At 30.0% G+C, this 25,116-nt stretch overlaps 2 protein-coding genes across 2 annotated transcripts; one reads left to right on the top strand and one right to left on the bottom strand.

Annotated features, from left to right (window-relative positions):
* Positions 1-9,002: 9,002 nt before the first annotated feature.
* On the top strand, positions 9,003-10,928 carry LOC8278157 (epsin-3). The gene is made up of 4 exons (XM_002534062.4): positions 9,003-9,657; positions 9,791-9,913; positions 10,037-10,198; positions 10,289-10,928. Exons 1-4 carry the CDS (start codon positions 9,515-9,517, stop codon positions 10,848-10,850), a joined length of 990 nt encoding a protein of 329 aa, XP_002534108.1. The 5' UTR covers positions 9,003-9,514; the 3' UTR covers positions 10,851-10,928.
* Positions 10,929-10,999: 71 nt separating this feature from the next.
* Positions 11,000-17,198, bottom strand: LOC8278158 (U-box domain-containing protein 33). The gene is made up of 7 exons (XM_002534063.4): positions 16,584-17,198; positions 16,151-16,269; positions 15,403-15,512; positions 14,334-14,883; positions 12,965-13,516; positions 11,675-12,397; positions 11,000-11,373 (listed from the first exon to the last, which is right to left on the bottom strand). Exons 1-7 carry the CDS (start codon positions 16,867-16,869, stop codon positions 11,191-11,193), a joined length of 2,523 nt encoding a protein of 840 aa, XP_002534109.3. The 5' UTR covers positions 16,870-17,198; the 3' UTR covers positions 11,000-11,190.
* Positions 17,199-25,116: the final 7,918 nt, after the last annotated feature.

Here is a 25,116-nt window from a genome sequence, read left to right as displayed (position 1 = left end):
GTTTAGCATTATTGAGAAAACTTCCCAAAATCAATCTTAAGAAATGCAGAACTAAGGAACCCCTTAGTCAATATTATTAAAAAGGGCTCTTAATTTTTCATTTATTAGCAGTTTGTAGAGCAAGTGCAGTCATAAATGAGCTGGTACTGGCCCAATACAAAGTCAAATGAACCCATTACTATTCTGCTTGTTGGCATTAAAACCTGATGAGCATTAGCATTTAAAAAATGCATCATCTTTATGAAGAGAAATTGTCTCTGACCACTGTAGATGATGTATAATTCTTACATTCACCATATATATGTATACAGCAACCAAAAGAAAAGTTATACATATTTATTATATACATTTAAACTAAATAAAAGTTTTTATATACACTTTATGGAGTCCATATATTTTTGTCGATGCCACGCAGTAAAATAAGAACCCTGTAGTTATGGTCTGCAGCAGCTGACTTAAATCACAAATCTGCCCCAACTGCTAACTGCTTTTCAAAAAGAGATTGATAGTAAATGCACTGAAATCCGAGGTGGGCATCAACCCGCATCAGTAATAAATAAAAACCTGTCATTTTGCCATTCGTTTCAGAATAATCAAACACTTCCACTCAACTGTCTGCAATGCCTGTTTGCTTCTTTATTTAGCCTTTCCTGTTCAATTCCTTCCCCTCATGGAAAATGCCATACTAGAAACCGGAAACTGGAAACTGGAAACTTTTAGTTTCATTTTCTTGAATAAAGCTACACATTGGTTCAAACAGAGAATGAATTCAGTTTAAATCTTTCGATGCGGCATATATTAAAACGCTGGCTATGTATTTTAAGATGAAGGGCTTCTAATTATATTTCAGAGCATATACCAACTAGATGATCGCTGCTCACAATCCTCTTTTATATTATATTTATATTTGATCTCTTTCTTTTTTTTAATATTTCTTGCATTAGTGAAATATTAATACAAATACGACCTACATTTATAACTACAATAATTTATTCCTTTATTATGTATCTGCGGTTGTGATGAAATCAGAAATTTATTTGAAGAATAACTATTGTTAATTTTATCATTAGGTTAAACCTTATGAAAAGCAAATGACCTATATTAGATCCAAAAATATTAGAAATATATATCTTTTTCTGACAGCCTCTCTCCATTCAGTGGCAAGTTTTATTAATATCGGAACTGGAATTGGACTAACCTGAAGTCCCTCGATCTCTTTCTTTTATCATTTTCGGGTTTTTCTTTCTTTTTCTCATGCCTCTTCCTTCCTATTTCTTGCCCATTTCCTCTTTTTTTTCTTTTTCTAGCTAAAGAACCCCACTTCAGGACGTGTACTGAGAAGGGTCGGAGTCGATCTAAGAATCTTAGAAATCATACCAAATTTTAGAGTTTAATTGGAAGTAACTTACATATTTGGAAGTCTCTAACCCCGAATCATTTTTTTTTTTATATAGTACAATTCAGTTCGGAGATTATAAATTTAGAGACCGGTTCAAAATAATTCGGGACAAATGAGAAATTTAATTTTTTTCATTAAATTCACAATTTTTAGATGACTCGAATTAAAATAAGATATATTCATATATTTATTTTACACTAATTTATTTTGCTACTAATGTGTCAAATTTAGTACTGGTAAGTGCACGAGCGTTGTTATAGTAAACAGTAAATTCACTAAAGGTCGATCTTTTATAGAGCTATAAGGCCACTATTATGGAGGCTATTTATCACACAAAAATATTAAAATAATCTAAACACTCTAAATTAATATTTTGAAAAAGTATAATATTTATAAAAAAAATAAAATAAACTATAAAGTAAATAAGGTAAATGAGATGATTTATGAAACCTATATGATAAAAATAATATTTAGCTTAGCCAATTACTTAATATTCTTTTCGTTTTAAACTTAAGTCTAGATCTAATAAAAAAGGCGGTGATTTTTCTTTTTCTTTAATTACTCAAACTAATAATGCAACTAAATTTGTTTATACGAATATAGATTGAAGTAAAAATGATATTTTTAATACACTCAACCTAAATACTTTCATAACAATATTATTGTTGAATTAATATGATGATCAACTAACAATAATAATTGAAACTAATAAAGATATGAAGGTAAAGAAATCATTCATCAAATAAAAATATAACAAGGTTCATACATAAGTAAAATGGCTAAATTAATACTTAAGTAAACTAACATGACATATTTAATGTAATGATCATGGTAATTAAATAGAAAGACAAAAAATAAAGCTAAAAGTAAAAGTTCCTTTTAGATCGAGAATTTCTTCAAGGTAGGAAGATGATTAGTTGTTATCTCCACTTTTTGAAAAACTTTTTAGATCTTAAACCAATAACAAAACTAAAAACTAAGTGTTTGGAGAATATTAATTGTAGAGAAACTAATAATGGACAGATGCAGATTCAATAGTTGTGTATCTGATCTCCAATACTTATATGGTCTCTAAAAATTCATTTTGCAGGGTCCTCCTCTAAATACAAATTCTCTAGAAGTTATCTTCTAATAACTCTTAATTATCCTAAATAAAATAAATAACTAATAATAGTCTACAATTATAAAAATACTAATTAATTCACCTTTTGAGCCTTGTGATTTTCGACTAGGTATGTGGAAATAGCATTCCACACATCTTAATTCTGGATCTTAGCATCAACAGTTTTATTTAAGTCTATTTGTTAGTATTTTGCTTTATATTTTTCTTTTTTGACTAATGATATCTTAAATTGGACAATAAAGCTAAAGTGGAAAAACTTATATTTCTACCATATTATTTATATAAAATATCCTATTAAAATACTAAAACACCCTAAATATATATACTAATATGAACCTACCGGTTACCAAAATATTCCTTAGTGTTTTATGATTAAAAGATTACATTTATTAGTTTAATACAATTAATATGATTCATATATACATATTTAGTTATACTATTTTTTTATGCATATGCTATGCAAGTGAATATTAGTAGTTGAATTTATTTTAAGTTATATAATAAAAAATTATTAAACTTAAAATGAAAATAAACGATTTTAGTATTATAAATTGATATAAATGGATCTACGTGTTCACAATTAAATCCGACAGTACTCAACCTAATTTAAATTCATCTAATTACGAATTTAATATCTTAATTAAATTGACTTAGTTTAAGTAAAATATAAAATAAGTATTTATATCAATGGTAATTAATGTTTTCTAATAATTGTAAAAAAAAAATAATTTTAAGTGATTAATAATATAAATATAAAAGATAAAATGATAATTAATCTTTTATAAAAAATATTTTAAAAAGATTGTGATGGGTCATAGAATATATATATATATATATATATATATATATATATATATATATATATATATATATATATATAATAGAAGCTATTAAGCTCTAAACTTATATTGTTAAATACATGCAATTTGATAATGATGGTTGATTAAAGAGAAAGTGGATGAATCCATATAAATCGAGATATTTTAATAGTAAAATTTATCACAATTTATAATCACATACATCTTTTTGCGTAAAAAAAAGCACATATTCTAAATTGTAAAACAAAATAATCACATAATACTTTTTTGTATTTATCTCTAAAATAAAACAAAAAAAAAGAGTTGTATTTATTTTACAACTATAAATAAAATACTATTTTAACTCTTAGAATTAGATTTGTATTTTAATGAGTTATTAATATTATTATTAAATTAAATTATTAATAACCTAATTAATTGAAAAATTAGTAAATCTCTTAAATATTTGATCTTATTTTCTTCACAGTATTATATAATATATTATGATATATATTTTATAAATAAAATATTTGGTACAAGTTTCATTTTTTCGGTCCAATTGATTTCAGTTTGATTCCGCTTAGAAATCAGTTTGGATTTGTATAAAGATTCATAACTGATACAACATAGTAAACTAAACTCGGTTAAGTTTAGTTGAGAGCGAAAAGTATTCAATTCAATTTAGAAATCCAATTCGGTTTGGAATATCGATAATCAACCTGACTGTATATAAAGAAAAAAAGAATGATCATAATTACCAATCATTAAACGCCCTCTCTAATGGAACACTAACTAGAATCTATTAGAACAATAAAGCCCTTATGGACGGACGATCAACAATGTCGATTGTAATTGAATTACAATTTCGGTTCAGTCCGGTAAAGTTTGTTTATACTTTATAGTATGTCATTGATATTGCTTTGGTAGTAATACTTGTCCATCCACGGTTAATACCCAACAATTGCTATTTTCTCTTTTCTTTTTCTCTTTCTTTCTTTTATGTTTTTCCTTATATTTTTCTATATTTAGTTTTGTAAATTGAGGCTGTGGGTAATTAAATTAAAATGTGAGAAAATTATATACGCATTGAATCGTAAAATAATATTAATTATCGGACTATTAATTATTATATTGTCAACTGAGTTGTGTTGCGGAGTCGAAAAAATAATGCAGTCAAGAGTGACACAACTCCTGTTAAATAATTGAAGAATATTAGAAGTGTTTTTTTAGCAGATTCTGGACCCATTTTTCGGGAGATAAACGTCCGTATTTTAGAGAAAATTCTGCCGAATTTTCGAGTCGAAATTCTTAGACAATCAATTCTAGGAGTCTAGGCCAAAGGTTGTTTACTAAATATTTTATTTTTATATTTATCAATTGCATTATTTCTGTAAATAGATAACTCATTGATTCAGCCCGTTCCACCCGAAGTGTAAAAACACAGCAAGTGGGTCGTCAGAACTATAAGTTAAAATCATATATCCTTTCCACATATGCCATGCCAATTTTTATGTAGCACTTTTTATTAATAATTATTACAAATATTATTCATATTATCATCGTATTAATATATTTTTATTATTATGAATATTGCTTGAAAATTCTTATTATTTATTATTATATATTTAATTAATTGATTCATGGATTTAAATTATTTATTAACTATTTTTAATTAATTATTTTATAAATTTAATTATTTATTAATTAATTATTTAATTAATTAAGTTTATACATGCGATACATGTTTTGTTCAATTTTATATTATACGTTATTAAACAATAGTAAGATTGCTTGCAATTTATGTCATTTTTCATATTACTTATGTTATAATTGTATTATGACTCGGGATGGGACGGCAATAAAATATGCCACCTGATAGGTTGCATTAGAATTGCATGCGCACCGGTATAAACCGGAGACAGATAGTAAAAATATTTTTGTGATATGCCCTGGTTGAGTATAACTCTCTAGGCTGTAGAAATTTGGTTGCTGGAGGAAATGTCTCTGGTCAAGTGTTATTCTTCGGGCGCCGGCTATATTGAAAATTAAGTGACCAGGCTGAATTTAAAGATCCTGGTTGAGTTTTGCTCTTTGGGTGACAGTCCTATTAGGATAAGAGAGCCGAAAGGCTGCTAGAATTGGGGTTATGGTTCTACTGAAGTACTCGTCCCGTATGTGTTAAAAATTGCTTATTTTTAAATTATGATATGGCATGCACTTATTATTTTGTGATGTTCTATATCATTTGAATAACCATTATATATATATATATATATATTTAATTTCAGATATATGCTTTTAACTCACTCCTAAAACTGACAGTCTCAATTTTTATTTTTTTAAGTAACAGCTAGATTCTCTGCCGTCTTTCTTTGGACAATCCGACTTCTTTCTCCTTTGGGCCTATTATAATTAATTTTTTTTCTTTTACATTTTGAATAATTTAAAAATCTAGATTATCCGCAGTAATGGCTCCAAAACTTAAACCTTTCACTCAGTAGTGTTAAGTTTACCCATTTTATAGCGCTGCCACGTATCCATAATTCAAATCGTTTATTATTTTATTTTTATTAAATTAAAAAATAATGCTTTACCACCAAGCTGAGTATTAACATATGATATTTCTTTACATCATATATTATTTCACGTAGCTCACTAAAAGACCTTATACTATTAATTATTTTTTTAAAACTCTACCGTTTTACAAAAAAGATTTCAGAAAAAGATAATCATTTAAATAATACTTTAAAATGTTGTTTGATTTACTAAATAGTATTTTATATTTTCTTATTGTAGGAAGAGTTCTACCTGATATTTCTTAAAACATAATTTTTTGTTGAAGATAAATTTTCAATTTTTATAGATAACTTAAAATAACTATATTCCTATATGATGACTACGTACATATTTAAAAATTTAATTAATTTTTATTTTGGTACATATTGCTTTGACAATTAAATATTCTCTTTATTTCCTGTTATGTTATTTTTACATTATAATACTCTATTTGACAAAATATTTAACGCAAACTTTTCTTTTGATACAATATCTATAATTTATGTTTAAAATATTCTCATATTATTATGTAGTTCCTTTTTTTTTTTTGTGCATTATTACTGTAATCTTAATAGATAATATCATAATGAATATTGTCTTGTGATGATATATCTAGTTTAAATTTATAACCAGTAAAGCTTGATGATCAAAGCCAAGTGCCAGCAAATAAAATAAAATAAAAAGCTTGATAATTTAAGTTGGGTTCTTGTAAGAGATAGAAGAGATGGAAATGGTGCTGGGAATCGGTTCGACAGAGAGAGAAAATTCAAGAATTTTTAAAGATCGCCTAAAGAAGAAGATATATAAAAAGAAATAGAGTGGAAAGTGACTTTTCTCTTTTGTTTGCGGGTTATAGGTATAGATATCCGCACGGCCCGACTCGGCCGATTGAATTGTGAACCGGAACATTCTGGTTCGGTCAGTCCTAAAATTTATTTTTACATTAATTTGCTTAAAAATTGATAACCCGGCCGGATCAACCGGTGTCACCGTCAAATGGATCACCTCCAACAAAAGAATTAAAATGTTGCAAGCTATTCAAACCTTTCACCATCAAATTAGAATAAAAAGGAATTTAAACAATAAATTAAATTAATATTATTAATATTTTATTATAGAACTTTTTTATATTTATTTTTCTATGTAATTAATTTTTCAATAATAGAATAATTAATTTTTATCAAATAATATTCAAGAAATTGTTTCTTATATTAACTTTTTATCTATATAAAATTTTAATTTTAAATTTTTTTATTATTTATGTGATTGTACAAATTTATCAATTATAATATTTTAATCTTCTTAAAAAAATTTTATTTTAGATTCTTAAAATATGCTACATTGAATATATTAATTTTATTATAATGTTAATAAAAACTATTAAATTTGGTGTAAATTAATATATATATATATAATCTATATCATAAAAGCTATTAATTTTATGCGTTTTATAAAATATTTAATATATATTTAAATAAAAATACCGGTTCGATTTCGGTTGAGCTTTTAACTCTCAAACTTATGACCTGACCAGGTTGAAATCCAGGATGGATTTAAAAATATTAGTTATAGATCTTTGCAGTAAGTTATAAATTATTACCTTTATATTAGAAGGGTTCACCAAAAGCATCTCCAATGGTACTTTTTATTTTAAAAAGTATTTTTTATTTAATAAAGAATATCTTTATTTATATTTAAATATAAAGAGTAAAGATTTATATGAGTCTAATAGTCTTTCTATATTTTAATCTTTATTTATTTTATTCAATAAGTGTTAATGTTTTAATTCTTTTCTCCTTTTCTTTTGAGAGGGAAAAATTTGTTTTTAAAAAAATAAACCCAAAAGAAAGTAGGTATCAATTAATAAAAAAGGAGAAATGGAAGAGGTCAAATAGATTCAATTTCATTCTTTTTGACAATTAGGCCCACAACTTCCGAATAAATCTACAAATGATGATATTCAATGCTTCATCTTTTGTCAGAGCATGCACTGAGCGTTTAATAATAAAATTAGTTTTATTAATATTAATTGATTTATTGATGTGTTAGATGAAAATGCTAGAGCAAACGATGGTTAATATATAGATGCGACAATAGTGGAAATAGAGTGGCAGTAGTGACACTGTTATGAGAAAAAAATAATTGATTGAAAAAATAAACTAAAAATATAAAAATATTTGTTATTTAGAAAGAAAAGAAAAAAAAGTTAAATATTTTAATATTATTTTAATATATCAATAGAAAGTGAAATAACTCTTTATAATAAAGAATTTAACTCATATAAAGAGTTATTTGAAGATGCTCTAACAGTAATTTTTTTTTATGTGATTTCTTAGACTTTTAACCAATATGTAAATAAATTTTAACCTTAAAAAATGATAGAAAATCTTTTATCAAATATTACATCCATTATACACTGATTGTCTCTTTTTTTAAAATTAAATTTTTTTAATTATCTATCATTTTTATATATTCAATGCAATATTAGTCTTTTTTTTTTATTTTGTCATTATATTGGAATAGGTGTAATGAATTTATAGAAGGATAATTTAGTATAATTTAGCTAATTTTTTCTTTATAATTAAACATATTAAATATTTTTTTAATTCAAGTGAACTATTAAAAAGTGACAGTTAGTATGTAATAGAATGCATCTAAAAGAATAGAGCAACAAACTCATTTATTGCCTTCTTTCTTTTAAGCTATTGTTAATTTTTTAATTAATTAATTTTTTTAATTATAAAATAAAAGAGAAATGATAATTCTTTTTATAAAGTAGAAAATAAATAATTCCATTTGAGAAAAAAAAATCGAATTCGAAATGTGGAACCTTGACACTTGCATATTATATAGATTAAATTATAGTCCAAGTTTAGTCTATTATCATTGCGAAATATCTCTTTTGATTATATCAAAACCAAATCATTCGTAGTAATGCTAAAAGTTCGCAAAGAATGGGTAATTTTTTCTTAAATTTTGGTTTCAAAATATGATTCTTAACCAAAAATAAATTGCTGCTCACTGAGCTACTTGCTAACTGACCTTATTATATACTATTTCTCCACTGTTAACAGACATCAAAAGCAAAGCCAAAAATGGTGATCCTTCTGTGCAATTTCTTGCTCCAAAACACACACATCATAATTCTGTACTGGAAGTAGCAGTACTGTACTTGGAAAAAGCAAAGGAAATTTCAAATTCAAAACTTGGAACAAGCGGTCCCTTTTAGTCCAAATAACAATGCACAGATGTTGACTTGGTGCAATCATTCTTTTAAAAGCTTCTTCTTTCTTGCTGTACTCATCTTTTTCATGTTGAATTCATCGCTCGCAATATTTATTTTTTTATACTAAAATCCTTGTCTGAATCTTCCTCTCTTGCATAATTTATCATTTATTAGTGGTGTCTCCATTTTCTTGTTTCTTGTTTCTTGATTACATGTGTAAACTCATCTTTTTATTTGATGAAGAGTGGGCGTTGTTGAATTAGTCACTTCTTTGTGTGGATTAGTTAGGCTATAATATCTGCTTACGTATTATACTGATCCTTGAGACCTCTTCTTGAAGAAATTCTATAATATTGAATTTGGGGTTTTTATTCTCTTTTTTTATTTGACCTCTTCACTTTGATCCCTAAATCATGTCTATCTTAAGCAAAAGTAATAGCAGCAACAACATGGGTACTCCTTCTTTTCATGAATTCAAGAAACAAGCTTCTTTCTTTCTCAAGGAAAAGATCAAGAGTGCTAGATTAGCTCTTACTGATGTTACCCCTGCAGAACTGTAAGTTGTTCTTTTTCTTTGTATTGTTGCAAGGGTTTGACTTTGTTAATACGATCTTTTTATTCCACTCTTGGATATAAATCTATGTATATATGATTGGATTTTGATCGGGTTGTTCTTGGATTTTTAAAAGGTTGACTGAAGAAGCTATAAATGGTAATCCATGGGCACCGGACACACGTACTCTTGGATCTATTTCAAGGGCTGCTTTTGAAGTTGATGACTATTGGAGAATCGTGGAGATTCTACACAAGAGGTTTGCCATCTGATTGACTCTTTTGATCTCTTTGACATGACTTCATCTCATGTCTGTCTATGTATGTGATGGATACATATGTAATTCAGTTTGGATTGTTGTTGTATCATATATGTAAATCAGGTTCTTGAAATTTGAAAGGAAGAAGTGGAGGATTTCTTACAATTCCCTAATTTTACTTGAACACCTGTTGACTCATGGACCTGAGAGTGTAGCAGCAGAGTTTCAGGCTGATAAAGATGTTATCAGGGAGATGGAAAGCTTTCAATTCATAGATCAGAAAGGGTATTGGAATTTGTCTTCTGATGTTTCTTGAAAGTTCTCAATTCATTGGCATTATGTTTTGGTATGACAAAAAGACAAATTAATGTACAGATTCAATTGGGGGCTTGCTGTCAGAAAGAAATCAGAGAGAATACTGAAGCTGCTTGAGAAAGAAAATCTTCTTAAAGAAGAGAGGAATAGAGCTAGGAAGCTGACTAGAGGGATTCAGGGATTTGGTAGCTTCTGCCAGAGATCTTCTTCCACACAGATTCTTCAGAATGCATCACATGGAGCTTTTGCAAGAAGCAATTCGCAATTTAACGAGCATGATTCTCAGGAAAATCAGATTGTCTGCTCAAATCAAGAAAATTTAATATCAAAGGGTGAAACAATGAAGAAAAACTCCGATGATGTAGCTTCTGAGGTGATCGAGAGAAGACAGAACTTGAATTCTGGTGATCACTTCAGCAATGACTGGATGCTTGAGAAACCTGAAACAAGTTTCAAAGAGAACTTGGCTCCTAAAAAGGAAGAATTACATGGATGGAATTGCACAGGAGAGGATAATCCACTCTTGGAAGCAAGAAGAGATGAACCAAAGATCATGGAAGAAGATCACCCCTTTAGTCTTGCCGAAAAGGAATCAGTCGGCGTTTCAATCCTGTTGTGCTAACGTATATAGTAAGTAAAGCTCGTTCTTATGAAAACTACTATGATTATGCTGATTAAGAGTAGATTGAATTCAACTGTAGAAGGAGAAGTAACAATGCTTGCAACAATCCCATACACAATGGTTCTCACCATTCAAAACAAGCAATGAAATGATTACTAGCAAAAAAATCAAATAAGTAAATAAATTTTGGAATTGAGCTCATCGGCTCCTCATACAAAATGCAGCAATAGAAGAACTTAATATACAAAAGTGAAGCAGGGATGACTAAAAATTCACATCTATACATCCATGATTAATTCACACAACACATACATACATATATACATAAATGACCGGGACCTTAAGATTTGCAAAGCCAGTCTTGAATTGCAAAACGCAGTGCATGGTTAGGAGTAAGATACAAGTGACTCAACTTCAAATTAGTCATTGGAGATGTTTCACGACCATTTTCCAACCATCCACGCATGGCTTCACCTTCATAAGTGAACCCATCAGCTGCCACCTGAGGATCATGCATTATTTCCTGAAAGAATTCATCAGAAGCGTAAGCCACATGGAATAAAATGTGCTACATTCATCTCTAGGAGAGATGACCAGGCTATAATAGACATACAAACTCACTAAGCTCTCAAACCTGGTCGGACATTATAAGTTTATTCTCGAGATAAGTTGAAGAATCTATGATCATATACTAACCACACAAAGCCTTATGCATATAGTATCGGCAAATTAGATAGCACAGGAAGAACATGAATATGTTTGTGTATACGCATCTGCAGTGGGTACATACAATACCATTACATGCATTTTCTGTATCTACCTACCTGAAGAATGGGGCACAAGAAGAAAGACGGCACTGGCCGCTCTTCTGAAACATGCAACTGTTCCAATTCCCTCACCAGAGCGGGTGTCAACTCAGGCCTCTCCCTGCTGTTCAATTCACAGAATTGCAACCCCAAGTCTACCAATCTGCTTGCAATAAATGTTGGCCATTCTCCAGCAGAGGGATCCAAAATTGAGGCTAATTTTCCACACAACATTGTTCTACGCACCTCACCTACTAACCCAACCGGAGGCCTTCCAGTGAGTAACTGTAGAATGATCACCCCAAAGGAATAGATATCCGACTTGGTTGTCAGAACTCCAACTCTATGGAACTCTGGATCTGTATATGGAAAAGCACCCTTTGGCTCATTACCTCTATGGAAACTTGGGCAATAAAGAGTATCATCTGTTACTAGCCTGCAAATCCCAAATTCACATATCTTGCAACTAAGTTCAGAATCAAGTAGGATATTTTGTGGTTTCAGATCTCCATGGACAATCTTTTCAGGATTAGAAGAGTGCAAGAAACAAACTGCGCTTGAAATTTCAGCTATTATCCGGGCCCGGACCTTCCATGTCAAGGGAGAAATATTGCTTCTCCTGAAAAGGCACTCATGGAGGCTCCCATTAGGCAAGTACTCGTACACAAGAGACCATGCTTCTGGGCATGAACCAAGCAAAGTCACCAGATGAGGATGTTGTAATTTTCCAAGAACTTGAACCTGCATAAATAAATACTCAAATGTACTTCAGATGTAGTATTAGTAATAATAGTAGGCAATCTACTCAAAGCAACACATTTTTTTTGGATGAGTTATTAACAAGTGTGTCCCTAGAGATTTTATCACCAGGCAAGCATTTTTGGGTGCTATAATAAGTATAATTGTATATGACCTACTCAACTGCTCCAAAAGTTATCGAAGCAGTGAAAGTACTGCCAATAGCTTGCTGACCAACTCCTATACACCAAATTAGTAAAGGTTGTTTCATACAGTAACTAAGAAAGCACACTATATAAAAAGGTCAGGTCAATATCATTATTATAAATCTCAGGATGCGGGATGCTTAAAAGGCTGAAGGTGATATTTGAATCATGTCTATGCAAAAAACATATTTGTAATTGTGAGGGATGTCAAAGTAATTGATAACTTAGTAGAAAATAGGTATTACACTAAAGGTCCGACAACCAGTTATAAAGATTAAATCTAAGGGAATAGCTTCTTCCTCACCAGGAAATCTCAAGCTCTTAACAAGTATACTGGTATTTAGAGAGAGAAAGAGAAGCTGACCTCTTTCTGAAACTCTGACTGCCCTTGCATGTTATGTGGATGAAGCTTCTTTATAGCAACAGTTCTACCCAACATTTCACCCTTGTAAACACAACCATATCCTCCCTGGCCAAGTTTGAAGCTCTCAGAGAAATTGCATGTTGCAGTTTCCAAATCAGATAGTAAGAATTCTGCTAACTCAGGTAACTCTTCAACAAACCCAAGAAACCCATTGCAGTTTGGAGCTCCAGCTGGCCCACGGTTTCTCCATCGCTCAAGCCATCTTACAGCTTCCATTTTCTGCCGTTGGATTCTCTGCTTTTCCTGCCGTAGAGATGCAATGGAAGTTTGAATGAGTTTCAACTCTCCAGCAGCTTCATCCTGCCTACGATTTGCTTCCTTTCCACGATTGTCTAAAAGTGCAAGATTTCTCATGGTCCTTTGTAGTTCTCTAGTTACTTCTTCTTTCTCTTTTAGGAGTTTTACTTGTTCCTCTATTGTAATCCTCAATGCATCCTCGGCTTCCTTTCTAAGTTTAACTTCATTTTCATAGGCAGATTCAAAGATCTTCACCTGAAGAAAAACAAGAAAGAAAAATTTAGAGATGTTGAATTCCAGGATATAAAAAAATTAACCACATGACAGAAAGAAAGAACCCCCTTATCAACGAATACATTGCTTGGACCTCCCTTCACACAGTAAAATCTCCTAAAGTTATCAATTCCAAATAGACACATCAGGATTGAAAAATAAAAAAAAAATCAAAAGAAGTTGTTGCTTAAGAGTACTACATGGTGAAGCCCAGTGTTTGGGATCTCTTGCAATGACCCTTTCTGGAATGATGAATCAGAAAAAAGAATCGCTGAAACTGTTCTCAATGCAGCAGATGGAGTTCATATATAAAAACCCTGTGACTGCAATACAAACCATATTCTTGACTGCTGGTTTCTCCAATTGAAAGAAAGCAAGATAAAGATAAATTTAAAACTCCATACTCAAATCAACTCAACTAAGCCTTAATCCTAAGTTGATTGGGTCAACTATATGGACTCTTTTTTCAATTGGGAATGGTTTTGGGCCACGTCTCCGAAAAGATGCAAGGCCACTAAATCATTTGAAAATTTGAAATTCTATTAAGAATTCAGAATCAAAAGCATGTTCCACATTTTTTTTCTTGTCTTTCCCTGTTTTTATTTCTTAATTCTGATATATGAGATGCAAATCCAGACCAAAATAGCCCCTGTACTGAGGATGAATAAAAGCTTCTCTACCTCAAATTCTCAACATATAAGATAGACAAAGTGAAATAACCGTCAAAATTCAGTATCATCACACTAGATGCACTGAGCAAGTCCATAAAAAGAAATGGGAATGCTGAAATCATTTTTACCTTGCTAATGGCTTCCAAAGTCTGGAATTCTATTTTTTTGCGCCTTAATAACTCTTCAAATGCTTCATTCCTTGATGCTTCTGCTTCTATCCTCGCTTCTGCAAGCTGACAATATAAGCTCTCTTCCTCAACCTTCGAATCAGAATCTAAAGACACCCTTCTTTCAGTAGAAGCACGGGAGCTACTACTTGTAGAGCTAAATGCACTCTGGGGAAAACATCCATTGGTAGCACTAGACCTAGTGTGCAGCACTGGCTCTTCTGAGTTGTTTGATTCAATCTGAACCCAATCACTAACGCTAGCACAAGGAATGCCTGTAGCAGAAGTAGATTGAAGATACTCTGGGTATAATGGCATTATATTCTTGCTATATCGCAATGATTTAGACCCTAATGTATCATCACTTGCTCCCCCAGAGTGACTTGACCTTTCAAAAGCTTCTTTCGTCCATATGTGCTTCCCTTTGTTGATAAACCATATTTCACAGAAATAGGGAGCACTTTTGGCTACATAATCTGCTTTGTCAGAGCTCTTTTTTACCTTCATGCAACTGTATTGGGCCATTAGGATTGCGCACAATAGAAACACAAATAAATTAATCAACAAATGAATAAAATGTAGAGAGCATCTCTATATTAAAAAAAAAAAAAAAAAAAGGGGGACACCCAGCAGAGCGCTGCAGATTTGTTAATGTTGTGTATCAGTAACAGAAAACTAAAGTTATAAAGAAAAGATATTTATCCAAGTGAAAAAGTTTTGCTAAAGACCGTGCTATTATTGAGGTATTTTTCTTATGGGGCAAATCATTTGAATCCAACTTCAATCATTAAGTAATGCAGAGTCCTAGATAGAAAATATATATCAAATTGTGAAATCAATTTATATTATAATCTTATATTCATTCGTTGTTGCATGCTATAGACCCAGTAAACACGATATTGCATGAAAAATATCTGGGTTTAAAATAGATAAAGTATACAGATCACATGGAATTTAGTTATGAAGTTTGTGATGATAAGATTCTCATTGGAGTATTACTGAAATGAAAGGTTATTGATAAAACACTTACTTTGCTGGTACTGCCCCCATAACAAGCTTCGTAGCACCATGTATATTCACCAAATCTAGTATTCCCTTTGGAACTTGTTCACATTCAGTTGTAACAATGCTTGCTTCAACCTGAAAGTGACCAAATTCCCTGAAATCAGTAGATTACTCTAGGAAGAATAAAAATATCTGGGGAAATATAATTTATTCAGTGTAGAAAATAATGTGTAATGATGGTCAGGCTTAAATGTGGAGAACCAAAGGGCAACAACCAAAAACGAGAAAAACAAGCATCTTTTTAGTATTCTGATAGATAGTTCTTCTCTGTCAACTACCAAAAGCACAAATCATAACTACAACTTCTAAAACCAGATGGACAAAACCAAACTGTTATCAACTCCACCAGAATTCTTTGGGAACTAAAAACAATAGAATAATTTTAGTCAAATATATAAATCCTTCCTTTCCATCCTATTCTGTTTAGGACCAGAAATAACAATCAAAGAGTCTTACTATTAGAATTCACCTCAATGAAAAGATGTGCCTAACATACACTGTTGCATGCAAATCACATGAAAATATGCAATTCCTCACTGATTTTCCTAAGGAAGCTAAGAGCTATAAATCATAATAGTGCGAAATGATATTAATAATCAGGATTTTGGGGTAAAAGTAGTCTATAAAGAGCACAAACTAAGACAATTAAACATCTAACTACAAGCTATAACAATATAAACAATGAAAGTAGACGAATTTGGAACATAAGATACCTTAGCTCTATGACAAATGGCCAAGTAATTTTCCAAAAGCTTCTTAGTCTGTTCCCTTTCCTCCCTTCTATGTGCTAACACTACTTCAGCATTTGCTCGACTTGCTGGTAGTTTACCCACTGCAGTAAATATCTTACATTAGCATAACTTGTAAAACAACTTATGCAAAATAAGTCAGTACAGTTTTGTTGTTCAAGAAATGTAAAGAACAGAAACATCCAAACTTCACACATCTTGAGTTTGCAACAGTAACAAAACACAGACATTAGAAACCCTTCAAAGACAACTCCATTCTATACATTCTTTCTTTATTAGCAACCAAATGAAGAGAATCCCACAAGTAAAAAGAATTCAAGAAAAAAAAAAAAAGCTAAACTCAACTAACATTTCCACACCCAAGAAAGAAGAATTAAAGTGAGAGAAAGAGAGTTACATAGTGTTGGTATTAATGAAGAAGGCTGGTGAACATAAAGAATACAAATTTCTTTGTTCCCAAAGCGTTTAACACTCCATTGAAGCAAACCGACACCTTTCTCTATAGATTTCCCCACAGCAACATAAACTTTATCACTACTACTACTACTACAACCATTCACTTCTTCAACAATATTTGGCAATTGGGCAGTCACCGTCCTTTCACAAACAGGCCGGAAAACTCCCGGAGAAGAAAACCCAGAAATGGATTCTCGGGTCGGGTGAGCGGGTTTCAAAAGTTCCATACCTTTTGGGGAAGAAAGAGAGAGCTTTCGAGTTCGAATTGGGAAATAGTGAAATGGGTCTGCTTTAGTTTTGTGATTGGAGTTAGTTGTATCGTTAGTATAAGTTACATGTGTGTGGCAAGAAAAAGAGTATCAGAAAGCAAACCAAGAAAAAAAAAAAAAACAGAGGGAGAGAGAGAAGTGAGAGAAAGAAAAGTGAGATTTTGAGGAAACTGAAATTCATTTTGTTTTTGTTTTTGTTTTGTCTTGTTTATAGAAAAGTGTTTGTTTTATTTCGAGGGAAAAGAGAGTTTTCTTCTTTTTTCTGGTTCAGTACTTGACTTTTGGCATTGACTTGTAAGGAAGAAGAAAGATATTCTTTAGAATTTGAAAGAAAAAATACAAAAAAAAATAAAATACAAACAGCTGGATTCAAGGAAAGAATCAGAGGAGGAATTCGTTTTGATTCTTTGTTGATACCCAAACATATCATTTCAATAGAAATTTCCAAATGTCCACCGAAATAAATAAGTGGCATTTGAGGTGTTTAATTTAAATTTAAATTTCAAAAAAAAATTTATATACATGTATAAATATATTAGAATTTATTACGAATTACTTTAAAATTTATCATATATTTATATATATATATACATAAATTTTTAAAATTAAAATTTTTGACATATAAATTTTTATTTTAACATGTATATTTATTTTTAAATATTATTTTTCTAATTATATAATAATTTTTATTTTAATTACTTTTTAATATTATATTTACCAATAAACTAATTTTTAATTATATAATATCTATAGTTTTAAAATATAATAATATTAATTATATTAATAGTATTAATTTATATACTACTAAAATCAAATCAATAAATACATATCTTTATTGCACTAATAGGTTTTGAATATTAACAAAATTAAGAAGAACATTTAAATATTTAATATATTCTTATTTTTAAAATATTATACATAGATATTAAATATTAAAAAATTATTAATTTTTATGTATAAATTTAATTTTATAATCAAAATGATAACAACGGTCATACGACACATAGATAAGCTACTAGTTTATAATAATTCTTACTCATCTTATATATACGGTATATAATAGAATATATATATAAATTTTACAGTTCATATTATTCACTTAATTAATTAAAAATAATAAAATTATTATTATTTATTAGTTTAATATATAAAAAGTTATATAATTAATTTTTTTAAAAAAATTCTTTTTATTTATTTTAGATGAGTCAACATGGTTAACTAAAAAATACCATATATGCAAAATCATTGTTTTCTTGTTTTTGCTAAATTTTAAACTTGGAAAAATAAAGTTATAATATAAGTTTAAATGTGATGGTTAATATTTTCAGCTTTTCTAAATAAGGATATATTAATGATGGTTTAAATACCCAAAGTCGGGAAATTTCGGACAATGAAATGTGCCTCCAAATTAAAGGTCCTACTAACAAAATAATAAACAAATTTATTAAAGAGATTAAATTGGCAATATTCGCAAAAATAACTAGAGCCTTAGTTGGGGGAGAGCATACTCCATTTATTGTCTGAATAACAATAAGAGCATTCCCTTGTCATCCATTATTCTTGGGATTAAGCCTTCTGTAATAGACTCAAAGTTACCTGGTTGAGAAGTTTTAAACAACCATTGAAATTATGAAATAGTCACCTCAGAAATGCCCTTTGGATTAGAGTGCCAAGTTCCATTTTCATCCTCGAGACCTCAAACTTTGTTTCTCAATCTCCTTTGGACTTTCTAAGCATGAAAAAGGGTTGTGTTGTTATCCTCTAACTTCAGCCAGTCTTGTCTTGTCTTGCCTTCTAGGCCTAAAAGCTTTCGTCTTTGATAATCTCCTTTCTTACACGTTGCTCTAAGGGTTTTAAGACTTCAAGATCCTTTCCTAAGGAAGAGTTCTTAACACGAGTGATCTCCTTTTTGAAATTTTCAATATTGATTCTAATGTTTAAGTTGTTTTTTCTCCAACACTTTAGCTCATGCTTGTAAAATTTTAGTTTAGATAAAATCTGAAAGATGGTCGAGCCCCTGACATCTCGAGACCAAGTCTTGTTAACAATATCCCAAGCTTTCGATTTATGATCAGAGCCCACATCCTGTTAGTGCTGAAGACAAGCTTGGGCAAAAACATTCCTCCAGACATGCTTGATAGGACTCTGTTTATATATTCTTGGATATACGTTCTTAGACTCTTTCCTTCGTTTGTAAGTTATAAAGATATATAATAGTCAGCTAAATTGATTAAAACCTTGGACGTTGAAGTTTATTTTTAGTAATTAAACCATATATCTATTATGTCTTATATATATTTGTATTGAAGTTTTATATGAACAATTACTTGTATTAAAATTTTAATACATGCATATATCTTTGAAATGTTGTATAAATTGTTATAATAAAATTGTGTTTTGTTTTCATTTTATTAATAATCCATACTAAATTCGTTTGTGGATTCGAAGATTGCTTTGGTTTCCAAAAAAAAATTAAATTTATATTAGATTATGTTTCTAATGAAATTTGATCCGGCTTAATGAGATTATTATTAGTAAAAGACAATAGAGAGTGAAACTATAAATAGTAAATATTATTAACATTCAAATACTGTTAATTTTACCCTTGTTACATAATTACATCTATAATCTATAATCTATACTTTATATATATATATATATATATATATAAAGTAGGCCAAGTTTTGCCATGAAACTTCACTTGGCTACATTTTATAAAGCCATATGTAAACTTTTAATAAATAAATTTATGTGAATTTACTGTGGTTATATAATAATTTATTATAACATTAAATACTAATCAAATAAAATGATAACATTAAAAGTATTCTGATATTAAATACTAATCAAATAATATAATATAATTAAGTGCTTATTAAAATAAAATAATAGCTAAATATAATAAAAAGTTAATGATTATATAATACCACTAACTTACTATGTATCTATTATTTCTTTATCATTTTATTACTTTTTATGACCATTAAATTTTAAAGTTATTAAAATAAAATAGTAATATTAAGTACTTATTAAAGTAAAGTAATAGCTAAATAAAATTAGTTTCTTATAATATAATATATTTATAATTAAAATAAGATACTTTAAACTAAAAATTTAAATCATAAGATAATCAATTATTAGCAAAAATAAATTGTTAGTATATATATAAAGAATGTCAAGTTTCTCCATGAGGCTTTATTTGATAATATTTTATAAAGTCACATCATGTAAAATTTCAACAATTAATGTGGGTATATAATAATTTATAATAATAAAAAAACTAATCAAATAAAGTAATAATATTAAATGCATTCTAATATTAAACACTAATCAAATAAAATGATATAGTTAAGTGCTTATTAGAATAAAATGATAACTAAATATAATTAAAAAAATTAGTGATTATATAACGCCACTAATTTATTATATATATCTATTTTTTATTATTTTTATTAATTTTATGACAATTAAATTTTAAAATTATTAAATTAAAATGGTAATATTAGATACTTATTAAATTAAAATATAAGTAAATAAATTGCAATTGTGCAATTGCCAACTGCATATGTCCACAAAAGTTTTAGACAATCTCCACAAATAAATTAAATTACAATAAAATGGTTCAAATTTAATATTCATGCCCATATTTGGCAGATACACAACAGCAATGTATATGTTATTATAAAGGACAAAAATAAAAATATTGTATTTTTTGCAATTTATTTCACATCATTAGGAATTTAGGGTCACCTAACCACATACACATGTACTAATAATTGTATGTATATAGTAATTAAAACCAACTAATCAACTATGGTTGATGAAGCAGGTAGAAATGTAGTCAAAGCAGTGGAAATATTATTAATAATAAAATTTGAAGGTCCATTTAAATTGAAAAACTAGTACTTATAGTAAAACAAAATAAAAAGTTCCGTCTGAAAATCATACTGATAATTTTATATTAAAGAATAAAAACTAATAGGACAGCAGAAGGAATTATCATAACCAAGTTAATTGTTAATTGTTGAAGAAATATATTTTGTAATTCTTTTAATTTTTAGTAAACTGCTTTCTCAACTGTACTTTTATAAAAACATTAATTTATCTAATTTTTACAATAAAAATTAAAAAAATTAAAAAAATAAAATAAATTAAGTTGAAAGATAATTTTTTCAATGTTAAAAACACATTCAGAGTTACTTGACTAGTATTTAAAAAAAAAATTAAAATCCTATTCAAATTAAAATATGTACTTGTCTTCTCTATAAATATTTTATTCATTTAATATTTACACATATAAGAATTAGAAAAGATTCAAATTCTAGCCTTTCTATTCACAATTTATCGATATCTATTGAATATTTATTATTTTTGTAACACCCGAAAATTTTATATATGTAATAATGAGTTTTTATTTAAGTTAATTTTAGCTTTATTTTTATTCGGTTTAATTGGAATGATTTAAATACAAATTTTGATTGTTCATGTTAGATAAATAAATGAGTTATTTTTCCATATTCAATTAGTTTAATTTTTAAGGAGTTAATTAAATAAATTATTTGAGGAATAAATTATATTTTTATTTGGTTATTCAAAATTTTTTCAAATGTATATATATATAAATAAAATTATATATTGAAAAAAAAATTATGGTAGAAATTGTGAGGGATGTTTATAAAAGAATTTTGGGAAAAATTGGTATTATAATTGATTAGTAGTATTAAATTTTGAGTTGGAAATTGATTATTTAATTTAATTGTGTATAGGATTTAATTGGAGGATTATTTTGGAATAAGGATTAAAAGTATAATTTTATTTTTGTGAGGGTTTAATGGAAATTTGTGAGTTTGGTATTTTCGTAAATAAATATGTCGGTTAGAGGTATTTTTGTAATTGTGTATTTTCAATAATTCGGTTTTGGCACAAATTAATTAGTTAAGCGCTTAATTGAAAGGATAAAGGAAAGTCTAGGGGTTAAATTGAAATTCTGCAGGATGAAATTGTAAGTAATTAAAGAAGTTGAGGGACCAAATTGTAATAAGAAAAAGTTCGGGGGCCTAATGTCGATATTGAAAGGAGTGAGATCGGGGAGAGAGAAAGTAGATCGGGAGAGAGAGAGAGAGGGTGATGGCCGAAGAAGAAGAAGAGGAAGGCGACGGCGTGCCTCGTCGGTGGCGGCTTGGTGGGCGCGGCGGGAGAACAGCGTCTGGCAATGGAATCGCGTGGGAGCGGCCGGAGGCCGCCCGACCGCTTCCTGTTGGCGGCCGAGTCGAGTGGCGATCGGCTCTCCTGCAAGGGCTCTCTTTGGCAACGCCTGTGGTGGCCGGAGACGGAAGATCCGGTGGAGAGAGAAAATAGGGGGCAGCCACGTTTTTCAACTTTTCCGGCAAGCTCCGGTGGAGGATGGACGATCAGAGGACGTATCCCGACTCATCACCAAGCTCGATCGCACCGGTTTCGTGGCGATCGGGCTTCGTTTTCAAATCGACGGCCGAGATCGTTCCCAAATCTCTCCGGATGATCGGGTGTCGGATCGAAAAATTGGTAGCGGCGATCGTCATCAGCGCATCGTTGTGAGTCCGATGGTGTGTTCAGATCGTCGATCGGACTCCAGCGGCCGGAGGCGAGTTGAACGAGCGACCGAGCGTCTCGGTAATTTTTTCTGGCCCGTTAATTTTAGAAATTCTTTGATTTATTTTGTGTGTCTAGTGATTGTATTGAGTATTTGATGATATTTGTGAGTCATAAATAATTGTCAGTTTGCCTGCCATAGTCGTGTTTTTGTCTTTGTGTGAGGTCGGAAATAGTGAAGTTTGGGGACCCGACTCCTGTTGTTTGAATTGTTAAGTATTTGAAGTGTTTTTCTGGCAGGTCCTGGACCCGTTTCTACGAGGGGTAATGTCCATGTTGTAGGGGAGGTTCTGCCGGATTTTCGGTAGAATTCTCCCGAGTCGAGATTCTTAGTCAGTGAGTCCTAGGAGTCTAAACCTAGAATTAATGATCGATTGTTTCAGCATTTTGATAAATTGTTTTCCGTGACTAGATTGTTCGTTTGTTCGGCTCGCTCCAACCGAGGCACCGGAGCAGAGCTAGGAGGTCGCCCAATTCTGAGTTAAAGTCATATATCGCTTATGCACGTGTCATGCATAAAATTTGATTTGCTACTGTGATTATTCATTTGCAATTTTAATTTTTCATTTAATTATTATCATTATTTTCATAATGCTTTTAATTACTATTTAAATATGTTTTTCCTTTATCACCAATTTTAATATTGCATGATGACTCATGATGGGACTGCAGTAGAACATAGGAGTTGGATGAGTGTTCCAATATAATCTGAGAGAGATAGGAAAAGGGTAAAGAGGTAAAAAATTTGAGAAAGAAAGATTAGGACCTGCCCTGGTCGAGTATCACTCTCTGGGCTTAGTAGAGTGTGGTTGCCGGAGTAAAAGTCCCTGGTCGAGCATTGCTCTCTGAGCGCCGGCTTATTTGGAAATTTAAGTGACCAGACTAGAGGTAAGGTCCCTGGTCGAGCTATGCTCTTTGGGCGCCAGTCTTATTGGATAAGAGAGCCGAAAGATTAAGGCTGAGAGTTAAGTGACCGGACTGGAGGTAAGGTCCCTGGTCGAGCTTTGCTCTCTGGGCGCCAGTCCTGTTGGAATGAGAGGTTTGAGATGTTAGAGTTGAGGTTAGTTGAGACATAAGTGTTGAAATAAATCGAGATGTTAGAGTTGGGATTAGGGTTATACTGAAGTACTCCGTCCCGTTGCATGTGGAATAATTTTTGTTTAAGCATGGCATGACACATATGTCTTAACATGACACGTATGGTTCGCGTGATTTATTAATTATTTTAAAATTAAATGAATGTGATATTGAAATGTTTGAAACTGTTTTAGATATATGATTTTAGCTCACTCTCGAGATTGACAGTCTTCATTTACTGTTTTTTAGATTCGTGACTGTTAGTCTTCCCGCGACTCTTATTCAGTAACCCGACTCCTTCATCATCGGGTGATGTATTTGATTTGGTATGTAAATTGGTAAATCTTAGATTCTCCGCGGTAATAATAATAGATATATCAGCTGTAAATTTTCTGTAGTTTCGGGTCTCACCTAATTGTTCCGGCAGACCGATTCAATTATGTAACATTTAATGTTAAGATAATTTGTGGCTTTAATAATATTAATTTGAGATGAAATTTGATTGAGTTAGTGAGTTTCAGGCTTACTACGGGATTCGGTGGCCTTAAGCCTACCCATTCCCTAGTGCCGGTCACGGGTCCACGGGTGGGGTCGTGACAATTTTTTTACTGTGAGAAATATATAGAAAAATAACTATTTTTATATATATTTTCATTAAATTAAAAAAAAAAGTTATTCAGAACATAAGTTTGACAGACATAAATTGAGATTTCTGAGATTTATATAAAACCATTACTTTAATATAATGATTTATTGAATGACGAAGAAAGGAAATTTGAACGTTGAAAGAGAAAAAAAACAAATTATTCTAATGCCGACGCATGTAAAATCTCAGTATTCAGAATCAATCCCTGGAATCTCGTGTGACTTTATTTATTTAATTGTTTCATTTTCGTGCATATCTTTTTTTTTTTTTTCTTTTGAAATTCAATTGCAGGAACGTTGATTTGGAATTAGAATTTCAAATTGACTCCATTTTGGTGCAGTCATGTTTATTCGTCATCAATCGTCCTATAAAACTGGCTATTCCAGTTGACTGTATACTTTCCGGTCCAATTTCGAGGTTTTAAATTGATACATTGGACCAGCATATTATAGAATTTTTGAAAATATTTTATTACTATTATTAGCATATATGCTATATAATAAGAATAGTTTTCTTTTTAAATGTCGGTCTGGACAATATTAAATGATTCTTATAATTACACTTTTAAACATATCAAAGGTTCAAAAATATAAAAAATAATGACGTGAGAAATTAGAAAAGAGAGAGAAAGAAAAAAGGAAAAAACACGTGGGATGGTTGTTGTGTGGGATACATCACCGATGTCTGCTTTCACTTTTGCATGTTTGATTAGATTTGCAAAATTAATTATCAGTTTTTACTATTTTAGAATCAAAAATCAAAATATAATAATGTTTAGTTTTTACAATTTTAGAATCCTCCCTCTATTTTTTTTATTAAAATCTAAAATTTAACATCCATAATAAGTTTAA

This window comes from Ricinus communis, chromosome 8, assembly GCF_019578655.1.
Source record: "Ricinus communis isolate WT05 ecotype wild-type chromosome 8, ASM1957865v1, whole genome shotgun sequence".
Taxonomy (NCBI): Eukaryota; Viridiplantae; Streptophyta; class Magnoliopsida; order Malpighiales; family Euphorbiaceae; genus Ricinus; species Ricinus communis.
Note: the sequence above shows the minus strand (reverse complement) of the source record. Positions and strands in the feature narration are given on the sequence as shown.

What these genes read in the sequence shown, in the direction of transcription:
- LOC8278157 (XM_002534062.4), top strand. Translation starts at nt 9,515, where the DNA reads ATGTCTATCTTAAGCAAAAGTAATAGCAGCAACAACATGGGTACTCCT. An exon ending in GTGGAGATTCTACACAAGAG is followed by an intron (nt 9,914 to 10,036) that starts GTTTGCCATCTG and finishes TATGTAAATCAG; the next exon opens with GTTCTTGAAATTTGAAAGGA. An exon ending in CAATTCATAGATCAGAAAGG is followed by an intron (nt 10,199 to 10,288) that starts GTATTGGAATTT and finishes ATTAATGTACAG; the next exon opens with ATTCAATTGGGGGCTTGCTG.
- LOC8278158 (XM_002534063.4), bottom strand. Translation starts at nt 16,869, where the DNA reads ATGGAACTTTTGAAACCCGCTCACCCGACCCGAGAATCCATTTCTGGG. An exon ending in TTCATTAATACCAACACTAT is followed by an intron (nt 16,270 to 16,583) that starts GTAACTCTCTTT and finishes TATTTACTGCAG; the next exon opens with TGGGTAAACTACCAGCAAGT. An exon ending in TCTTGTGCCCCATTCTTCAG is followed by an intron (nt 11,374 to 11,674) that starts GTAGGTAGATAC and finishes GAATTCTTTCAG; the next exon opens with GAAATAATGCATGATCCTCA.